Source organism: Pundamilia nyererei, unplaced genomic scaffold (genome assembly GCF_000239375.1).
Source record: "Pundamilia nyererei isolate P.nyererei 1_Seehausen unplaced genomic scaffold, PunNye1.0 scaffold00109, whole genome shotgun sequence".
Taxonomy (NCBI): domain Eukaryota; kingdom Metazoa; phylum Chordata; class Actinopteri; order Cichliformes; family Cichlidae; genus Pundamilia; species Pundamilia nyererei.
The window spans coordinates 1,085,695-1,096,533 of record NW_005187510.1 but is presented as its reverse complement, the minus strand read 5'-3'; the positions used below and the strand labels follow the sequence as shown (position 1 = coordinate 1,096,533).

Sequence of the window (10,839 nt, the reverse complement as noted above, 5' to 3'; positions counted from 1 at the left end):
AAAAAATTGTCAAAATGTAGTAATATGTCTAGATCCGTAAATAAGAGCATCTGGGTCTGGACCGTGGTCTGCCTGTTGCTAACCTGAGCTATTGATGAACAAATCAGCAGTGAACATGTGACCTGCAGGGGGTGCTAAATGAAAGATCTGATGATCGCAGGTGTTATTAGGATTCACTATATAGGCAGCACAAAATTAATCCTACATAAATGAACACGATATGAAATTCAATTTTATATCATTATTTGATTGTAGAATAAGTAGGAAGAAAAAAAAAACTCACTTTACTTCTAAGGCAAGAGCCAGAATCGCTGCAGCAATCGGAGCAGCACTGGATGTTCCTGGAAAGTGTGTGACACATCCATCACCAATGTTGGTCACAGTCACCTGGAGGAATCACAAAGGAACTAATTTTACATGATATATTATATTACATGTACCAGTATATATGCTGTAAAGGGGAGGTGCACGTGAGCTGTTTGCAGCTAATTAAGCCATTACTGGTTCCACACTATAGCAGCTACTGTGTCAACAGCGGTTCTTCTGTCATTAGAACACGTCAACACAATTTAACAGTAACAAAACAACTGCATTCTGGTCTAACCACCTTCTAATGTGAAGTGGTAAAGGGCAGACCTCCCTGCAGACGAGGGTGATATCACACTGATAAAATTGGCCTTTCTGTTTCTGTAGCTGGCGCTGGATTTGTTCCTGGCTTTTCAGTGTTACCTCCGCCATCAACACCTCTGCTTCTTCCTCTCTCTTTCTCAGCCACTACAGCCACGCTTTACCTCCAATTAACACTCGTTGGCTCCTGCGTGTCTGCATGTGTGTGCCCAGCAGTCACCTAGGTCATTTGGCAAGTCTCTATAAATACCACACCAGTGGCTGCTCTTTAACAGGCTTCTTACAGCTCACAGGAGCCAAAGATCAGGGCTGCTGGCACTGATGTGCACACATACACATACTGTATATACACTCATTAATGATAAATACTGTTGTTAGATGTGTTGGGAGGTACACACACACTAACCAAAGGTAATGAGCTTCCCACGCTGGTCCCTGTCAGAGTGACGGCCATCACTCCAGGGCAGGGCTCTCCAAAGAAGGTGGGCTTCCCAGTTTGAGTGACGGCGCCGATGGCAATGTTGTAGATGGAGTTAACATATCCATCTGCACCGCAGTGGTCATGCTGCATTCCACCATTACCTGCCGCCCACACATAGATGCTGCCCTTCCCACCTCGGCCCTGAGAAAACAAACAGTGGGATGTCAAAGAGAATGAAAAAAAGAAAGATCTCACATACTAACAAAAAACTGTATTTATATCTAAAACAAACGTTGTCAACAAATGTTTTATTGGAAAAGCTGTTATTGTTTTATGTGTACAATACATGTAAGTCTTTCATAAAATATCTTTTAAGCTGTTTGCTTTGTAGCTATTTTGATGGGTTTTGTCATTTGCATGAATTACTGCAACAAACTTTCCTTTAAATTCTAGCACTGAAAGCTAAAGCACAATGCAAGCTTTACAATAACATACTGTTACTCCAGCTATGTGGTAGTAGTACTGTTTTTATTTTTCCTATCATAATGTAACATGGACAGTTTGTTCCTGTAAAATGTATTATCATTTTATATGTATAAAAACCCATGTACCCTGAATTCAGACTAGTCTTTCTTGCACTTTTTTATATACATGGTAAAGGGAATACTGCATTCACAACACACTCTGATGATGAAACTAGCCAGATGTGATAAATTGCTACAACAATCTACAAAAGTCATAGGAGTCCATTGCTGGCTTATGCTAGCTTGGCTTTTTGTGAAAAGTTGTTCTCAAAAAATGCAAAAAAAATTTCAGTCTTGATGTTTTCCAACAAGAAAAGGCTAAAACCAAGATTCTTACAGTTCTCAAGAGAATGCAGCAGGAGGGAGAATTTCATGGTTTGATCCAGAATATGAAGCTGTATCCCGATCGCATACGTACATATTTCAAGATGTCAACTGGGACCGTTTGAGCTCTTGTTCCCAGAGTTGGGACAACATCTGAGGAGTCAGAGAAATCATTCCAGAGAGCCATGACCCAGAGCAGTGTCTAGCTGTGTGTCTAAGTTAAAACAATATTATTTTACCATTTTTATATTCTGTACTGGTGCAAAATTTGAGCTATGAGTGCACTTTTTCCGGCTGAAAAAATGAATGCCGCAGATTCATTCAGCAAACTCACGTAGTCAAAATATTCTCACAAAACTTTACGTGTCTGGTGTTTAAAGGCCTTAGCAGAACCCAGTGTAATGAAAATACCATCACATTATAATGAGATTATGTGCTGCTTACTGCCCAACTGTCCATGGTCCAACCCACATGGTCCCTTGAGTTGCCACATTTTATGTCTTCTTTTTGGTGTTGTCGCATCCTGTGCTAAATTTAGGTTTTTTTAATGCAACCTTTTTAATGCCTCATGAGGTGACTAAAATTTTCCTCAAATACTATTTTTTCCTCAAAGGCATCAGCACATGAACCTTCACAAAGGACAGTGTAAAGAGCAGCTCTCACAGGGCATCACTAAGACCAAAACAACTCAAAGCTGAAGCAGTGAAGAATAAATTAAGAAATATGTTTTCTGTGGTGTCCACTTGATCTTGAAAGCCAGTACACCACTGAAAATCAGGCTCATTAACTTGTGAAAAAAATGCTGAAACTGAGGGGCAGCTAGTAATTTAGGGGGCATATTAAGCCGTTCTTTTTTTAGAAAGAGCTTGTGGAAAAGGGGAAACATTTGAAACAAAAGGCCTCATCCAAACCAGGAAGTTACCATTATCATTCTTAACCCTTAGTTTGCTAAAAGAGCACACTTTTACTGCAATATTGTCTTCAGAGGATGATAATCCTTTTTAAGAACCCAAAAAATTGAGGAACCAGGATTAAAGTTACTCACATATGCTTGAAAATCAGTAAGCAAACCGTGTTTTGAACATTTTATCATAGAACTGTGTTTCCAGAGTCAAGAGTGAAGTTGTGCTTAAATTCTGTTCTTCGATTTTGGTTTTTGGCACCAAAAAAACTGTAGTGCAGCAGCTGTATAAACATTTCTTGTGCTGTTTACTGAAGCTTAAAACTAAGACTTGTGCAAATAAATCCTTTACTGGCTTAGAAATTAGACTTACCGCTGAAGAGAATAACATTTCAGCTAAATTATGAATTGGTGATACTGGACATTGACGTTGTTGCCTTGGTGACAGGCACTTTCAAAGGAAATATAATTAAAAGCAGTTTTCTACTTTTCCAGAGCGGTAAAGAAGTAGCGAAACAGAGAAAACCAGAGCACATGGAAGATGTGAACAGGAAACACAGAATCTAATAACAGCAGTGCAATCTACAAGTACCCAAGAAGAAGTTTGACTGAGACAAGAGAAGATGTAGCCTCTAGCGCTATAAAAAGACGTGAAGCCAGTGGGCAAGTATCTTAACCCTGCATTATTATTCATTGCCACCAGGGGGGCAAAACCTGTGGTTTGGTCTCATGGAAATCTATGGAAAACCAACTTTCTGTCCTGATCTCTATAAACACTTTCCTGATTAGTTTATGGGTTATGGGCTCCTAAATTTGGGTTATCTACATATTAGAAAGGAGAATTGTCCAGGGTATGACATGTCAGTCACAAGTCATTAGCCAATGAGAGTGCAGCTTCACAGTCACCGTGCTTGTCACATCTGGTTTCAAAATACCAAGATGGTGACTGTGAAAATGCTCATGTGAAGGATTCAAAACTGGATGTTACAAACTAGCGGGCAACGCCATGATCACTATATCCGTCTTTCTTTAAGTTTAAATGATGTCCCTGTGAATGCCAGGACCCAACATATCCCAGAAGAACACGGTCTCTAGAAGACTAGTGTTATTCTAGTCATCTGTCATTAGTTTCAGTGTTGTGGCTGATCAGTGTATTTTTTGTGTGGGAGGTCATGCTCTTACTGTCTATATGAACAAACAAAAATAGTCACATGTATTGGAAGTGAATACCAAATAAATGAAAGGCCTGGATTACAACACACACACACACACACACACACACACACACACACACACCCTGCCATTAGCCATCAATAGAGTTTCCTGCAATATTCATCTAAAAAACAAAACAAATAGTCTGTTTTGGAGCAGTCTGACTATGTGGCAAAAGTAGCAGATTGACTTTGTTACAGTACGTGTCATGAACGTACTCTCCGTAAGATATAAATAAATAAGGAAATGAGGATTTAAATCTGGCTAGGAAATCTGAACACTCGACATTTTGTCCTTCCAATCCCAGCTCCACTGACAGTGTGACTGTCGGCTTTACATCTGACAGACAGCAGTGTGAACTTAGAGATGAAAGCTGTGCCTTGTGAGCTCCTAGCCGGAGGGCTTGCTCTGTCAGGCTCTGCGGCCCGTCCATCTCGGCCCCGTCGTCCCTCGGGCCCCAACTGCAGACGTAGATGTCGATGAAGTGGATGTTGAAGGTCAGAGCTGTGGCCTCCATGGCATCCGTCACAGAGCCATCCAACAGGCGGATACCTGGTCACATCGAAAAGGTCACAGAGATCAGAGTTTGGAGGAAGGCTTGTGCAAAATGAAAAAAAAAAAAAGGAAATAGAAAACAACACAAACTATAGCTATATCTCATCCCCTCACTGTCGCTATATTCACATTCCTCTGCATTTACTGATTGATACTTTCTAACCACCATTATAAACTGAATAAAATGATTAACGTATGTCTCAAAAGAAGTTACTTCATCAGTTTAACTGTGAAATAAGAGTTTGTGAAGCTCAGTACTTGCAGTGCAACTGTGTCTGCAGCAGCCATGAACTGTTATAATGTAATGTCAGTGGACAGAGAAGCTACAGTGAGAGTGAGATTTTTCTTCCATTTGCCCCGAGGGACCCTGGGGGATGTCACCCCAAGTTAGCATGCTATCAAAGCTGAGAAAAGCAGCCAAAAACATCCCAGTATATACAACCTACAGGGTGAAACTATGGATTACTTCACTTTACCCAACATTTGGTAAATCTGCTACTGGAAAGTGTGGAGTGTCAGCACTGCACAGGTTATCAACTGTTTTAAGATTTCTGATCGCAAAACTGGAGTACATTTATGTGGGGGTGGGTCTCATTTAGGACTGCAATCACTGATATATTTTTTAACTAACATTTAAATAGTGTATCATAACATTTTAAGCTGATGTGGTCCCTCCCACATCCAACAGATAAAGACTCACATTAATATTTATATACATCTTGAATCTAAATCCAGTATTCACCATCTTTTTAGTTCCTGCATGTCTCACTTTTAGCAAGTAAATGCTCACCAGCTAATCTCTATTTGTGTGGAAAAAAACATACTTAATCTTTTTTTCTTTTTTTTTTACTGAGAATGGCAGCTTTCAAAAATAAGTATACATTTTACTCAACAATTTGATAATGGGTTAAGAAGATTAATGGATGGATGGATGGGGATTTGAAAATAAATGTCATGTTTGAAATAATACTTCAAATAATCTCTCTACTATCGTGTTGGTCGTCACAGCTACTGTCTACCTGTGATGCAATTAAATTTGGAGAACTCAAATCCCTAATACGGCCAGTTGAAGTGACAGGGTCAGACATTGTGAAAGAATCCGATAGAGAAAAATTTTAATTGCATTAAATGTGTGATTTTTTTTTCTTTTTGATTTGCAGTAGAAACTATACAGTAATTAATCCAAACCACAAGTCAGATGTGCATTTAGGTTTCTGCTGCTTGTTGCATAAATTCTAAACAGTGGATGTGTCCTTTGTAATTGTAGCTTGACAACATCACTCCAATTAGAGACTGTGGATAGAACAAAAGACTGCTAGATGGCAGCGACTAGAGACAGTGGAGTAAAGGAAGGTTTACAGGGGAAAAAAGTCTCTTTCTTATTTATTAGACCTGGCTAGCATTAAAGAGTTGTTTTTTTACATTAAGAAATGGAGTTTCTGTGCTGAGATGTTAATATGCTCAAGAGCTGGGATATCTGACGAAGCAACTTTTCAGAATTAGGTCGTTGGAGAGGCATAGCCAAGAACCACATGTATTCAGCTTAGCATCTATTATTGCATGTACAGTCAGTTTAGATGAAAAATACATGTTTTCAGATGGAATAATGCACATTTTCTAAGGTTTTGAAAAGTTTGTGTGGTGACTGTGATGAAAAACAAGAACACAAATCGTCAATACAAACACTACAAACAGAGGCAAAGAACTTCACTTAGCCAGCTGTGTGACAGCTCAAGTCAAAACATGCATCTTTCATGCAGGTCTTGCCCCTTCGTCTCCTGTGTGCCATACAGACTGTTTATGAGTCAGAATCAAATGGAACCAACAAAGCAAAATCGAATCTAACTGTGGGAAGAAATTCGTGCTCTCGCTCCGTCAAACTGTTTTTCTTTCGCTCTCTTTTTTGCATGAGACGCTCATCTGCCTGTGACAAACGAGGACGGGTCAGAGATTAAAGATCACAGAGCAGAGTTCAAATGCCAGAGTTCAGCTGAGGGATTCCTCTTCTCATTTTCTCTATTTTGTGCTGATGCCATCGCTGCATTAAGCTCAGTTTGAGTCATTTAGGATCTGAGAGCTGCAGGAAGTGTTCTTATTCAAACACATTATGTACTCCTCATTAACTTGTGGGTTACAGCACTCTTGGTAAACCCTGTAAAAATCTTTGATTTCACAACGGGAAAATGGGCAATCTTATGTATTCAGTTCATTCATCCTTTTCCGATGTTACTACCAACACTAAAAAAGCCATTACACTAAAAAATGAGCTGTTAAATAGGGGCAGCATGCCTGAATAGCACCCAGTCAATATGTAGTGACCTGTATTCGCATAAACCTAAAGCCATGTTCACTGTAAATATATACACAGGCGTTGAAAATTTATACCGACAAGGAAAACTTCACTGTGAAAATTTGGCACGATTTCCTGTGATTTTCTGCCACATTTTACAGTGTGTCTGCTCGACATTTTAATTTTCACCTAAACCAAACATAAAATCAACCGTTTTACTCAGCATCATTTCCATTTGCATCTGGAAATGATGCTGAGCATTTTTCTTTTCTCTCAAAAGTAATTCAGCATGTGGATGTGGTATTTTGGTTTTTGGAATATTTGTTACTTTCGAATTTCTGCCAGTAAAGGTGAGTTTGAATTATTTATCATTTCATAATAAAGTAAGTGAGACCTTGTAAAGTTAGAGCAGGTGTATTATGCATGCAGGGTTTTTCCTCCAAAGAGGTTTTAACCACAGGCAAAGAAAAATCACAGCATTGTGCTAAAATTATTTCCTTTCCTCTTTTTTTGTAAAAACTAGGGGTTTATAATTGGTCAGAAATGAATAGATTTCTGTTAGATAAGGTGCTGGCCCTACTGTCAATGCCCAAAGGTATACTGAGCACCACTAAAAAACCCTTTCTTCTGTCTTTACCAATAGAGCTGCACAGCTGTCCTAAAGTCACAAAGCATGCATTTTTCATCAAGTAAACGAATAATATTATTATTAATAATAATAATATAGCACCAATGTAGTATAACAAGTGTTTTAAAAACTGCTTCTTATGCCATGTCCTCGTTTTGGCCAGTGCAGCACACCCACAATGCACTGCCTCCTACGGTCTTTTTAAGGCTGTATTGTTTTCCTCACCTCCAATCCTGGCATTGAAGGCGATGCCCACACCACAGTAGGAGTTGTTGGCCTCCATGGCAACTTCCCCTGCACAATGGGTACCGTGACTGAGACAGAGGGGGAATAAGATGTTAGCCACATACAGAGACTAAATAAGCTGAGATGAGCGTTTTCTTTTTTGGGGAGGGGTTTTAGCCTGAGCACACGCAGTAATTATGGCATCTCCTCAATATGATTGGCTCACATTGTCAGAAAAGAACACTAAGATACTGGAAGTCTCACCTCCAATAATCAAGGCATGAAAAAAACAGGTAATATGTTGTAGGTTGACACCAGACACGTGCAACGATTTAGTTTTGAAATCTTTAACTAGCAAAAAGAGAAATTGACCTTGATATCATGTCTTGAGCTACAGTTAGTCAGTTAAGCTTTTTCATGAAATGACAGCAGCAGACTTCCAGTGTAACATGATAGATCTCTGATTTCAGACAGGCAAACTCAAGATTCTCACATTCTAACCAACGTCCACTGATTCTTTCTCTGTGAGAGGACAGCTGTCGCTTGTTGCAGCCAGTTAAGCTAGTTTTAGGTCCAAGAATTAGCTCGGTTGCTTAGCTTGAATGTTTGCGTCTCACGTTAGGGCCACTATACACGACGTTTGATCAGTTTCCTGGTTTTGGAAGGGAGAAATATAGGGATCGGATATCTAGAGGTAAGAGTAAAAGGACAGGAGTCATTACCTATTCTCCTCATTTCTGACAGGCATGGGATCGTGAGATGCACGCAGGTCAAAACTGGCACGGGCCTCCTGGAAAAGCGAGACAGAAAACAAATGCGGAGTAGTGTATGACAGCATAACCCTCAACACAAAACATCAGGATGACATGACAGGAAATGAAGCAATCCCATAAAAAACTCTCGATAGTGGCACTTGAATTAGACTGTCAACATTTTTCTTCTGACTGACGGCAATCACTGTCACTGAGGAGATGCTGCTGCGTGTCGGTGTGGTTTATGTGTGTGTGTCATAAAAGTGAACATGTTTGAATGACTTGTTTGCCAGTGTATATAGGCATAACGGGAGGAGGATGTCTTGGCAGCAGACTGTACAAGAGAGCAATTATGTATCTCCCTCTCTCTCTCTGCAGCCAGGCTTATCCATGCCAGACAATCTGCTGTGACAAAGTACAAGTTGGCCTACACGCTTCAAACTGCCTATAGGATTATAAATGACAAGGCAGGAGCAAACAACGCTGCCACTTCACATATGCTTTATGGCCAGCCAGTGTAACACCAGCCTCGCAGCTTTATAACTATATGAAACTTTTATTGTCTCATCTTTTAGCGAACAGAGAAGCAACTCTAGCTGAGAGAAAAGCCTCTAAGATAATGCTCAAATTCATTTAAGGCACATTGATTTTGAGTTTACTCACAAAGTTTTTCTTTAGGTCCTTGTTTGTGTGATCTAAACCTGGAAAAGAAAACAGAAAGAATATGATGGATTTAGTTTTGCAAGTAATTTTTCTGGTTAAAAGTGTATTTCTTATATTAGATCAGCACAGACCTCAATTTCTCAGTCAGTCAATATCATGGTACTTACAGTCATGTCAAAAAGAACGTGCGCTCTCTGTCAATACTAAGGATTTACATATGTAAACACGATGTTCATCTGTGGTGATGCACATCTTGTCATTTATTTATTTAACAAAAGGCTTTGCAGGCATTTGTTTTTCTACAAAGCTCTCTTAAGGTCCTGCCACAACATTTCAATCAGGTTGAGCTCTGGACTTTGACTGGGCCATTGCAACACCTTGTTACTCCCCCCCCCAAACCATTCTGTTGTAGATGTGCTGCTGTGAGTGGGATCATTGTTTTCAGTTCTGCTCCTTGGCATCGTGTGAACACACACCTGAATGTTTCAGACCAGCAAACTGCCAAAACATCTGCTTTTACAGAAATGATCACATAGTTAATCACTGCATTTGATTAGGCAGCACCTGGATGTAACTAAATAATTGTTAACTCACACACTGGTTGTCCATGATTGTTAAATTATCACATGTAACATGTCAACGTTGTTCATCTGAGGTTCTATTGAAAAAAATTATAGAACCTACCAAGAACCAGATTATTTTTTGCCGTGTCTTAAATAAAAGAGGTTGCGCTTTCTTATTACAATGACTGTATCCTGTAATTCTTAACACTTCTTATTTTCTGTACTTCAGTGAAGGTCTGAGAAGGCAAAGGTGATGTTTCTCCTTGTCTATACAAGCTGTATGTTCAGAACACAAACTCATGTGATGACTCATTTCTAAGAAGCAGACTGACATCAACTGAGTCATCTCCAAAGTTAACATAGTTCCTGTCTCTGAGCTCACTTATACAGAGTGGTGGGCACAGACTATATGCCGGAGCTGCATAGACAGAACACATTTTACTCTGACCCTCTGAGGTTAACAAGTGAAAGTCCACTTAATGGTGTTTATATGAAAATAAAATGTAGAGGAAAATTCAATGAATACAAGGCAGAGAGCAAATGTGCGTCAGGAACTGAGACAATTAATGATCAACCCCAATATGCTTAAAGAGATCGCTTCCTCATTTTTAATGCCTGGTGCATTGGATAAGTGCACTTTTTATTTTATTACATTCTGTAAAGCAGTGCTGTTTCAAGTCATTGCAACTTGCTGTGTGGTAGACAGGTTATTAAAATTTTGAATTTTGAGTGCTCCACTAATTGGTGCAATTAATTTGCCAGAGTGTAGTGGTGAAATCCATTTTTTAAAATCAACTTTTGTCAAGACCCCTGTTTTGTACGACGAAGCTTCGCACATGATTGATGAATGAGTGAACGAGTGACTGGGGGCAGAACAATCCAATCCACCAAATCCGTTTGTACTGCCGTCCTTTTGATTTCTTATTCTTTTCTCTTACACTACACCTTTCTTTGCATCTTTTCATCATCGTCTCTCAACATCAGTTGCTTTTTGCTGGCTTGCCCCCTCCCATCGCCCCTCCTCTTCTCCCACCCCATCCACCGCCACCACCTCCATCTCTGCAGCATCAGGGCTCCTGTGGTCTCAGCGAGAGACAAACGAATGAGGGCCCCAGGAGGGCCGCGCCTGCTCTGCCACACATCACTCACTCTGT

General features: G+C 39.9%; 1 protein-coding gene across 2 annotated transcripts in view; it reads right to left on the bottom strand.

The window, feature by feature from the left end:
* The window catches only part of LOC102206784 (furin-like protease kpc-1), a 200,413-nt gene that overhangs the window by 72,420 nt on the left and 117,154 nt on the right, over positions 1-10,839 (bottom strand). For both annotated transcript variants that reach the window (XM_005741284.2, XM_005741285.2), the window contains exons 7-12: positions 9,123-9,160; positions 8,430-8,497; positions 7,708-7,796; positions 4,389-4,561; positions 1,034-1,249; positions 284-387 (exon numbers count right to left, since the gene is read on the bottom strand). In XM_005741284.2, the coding sequence (XP_005741341.1) occupies positions 284-387; positions 1,034-1,249; positions 4,389-4,561; positions 7,708-7,796; positions 8,430-8,497; positions 9,123-9,160 (688 nt within the window). The remainder of the gene's footprint in view (positions 1-283; positions 388-1,033; positions 1,250-4,388; positions 4,562-7,707; positions 7,797-8,429; positions 8,498-9,122; positions 9,161-10,839) is intronic.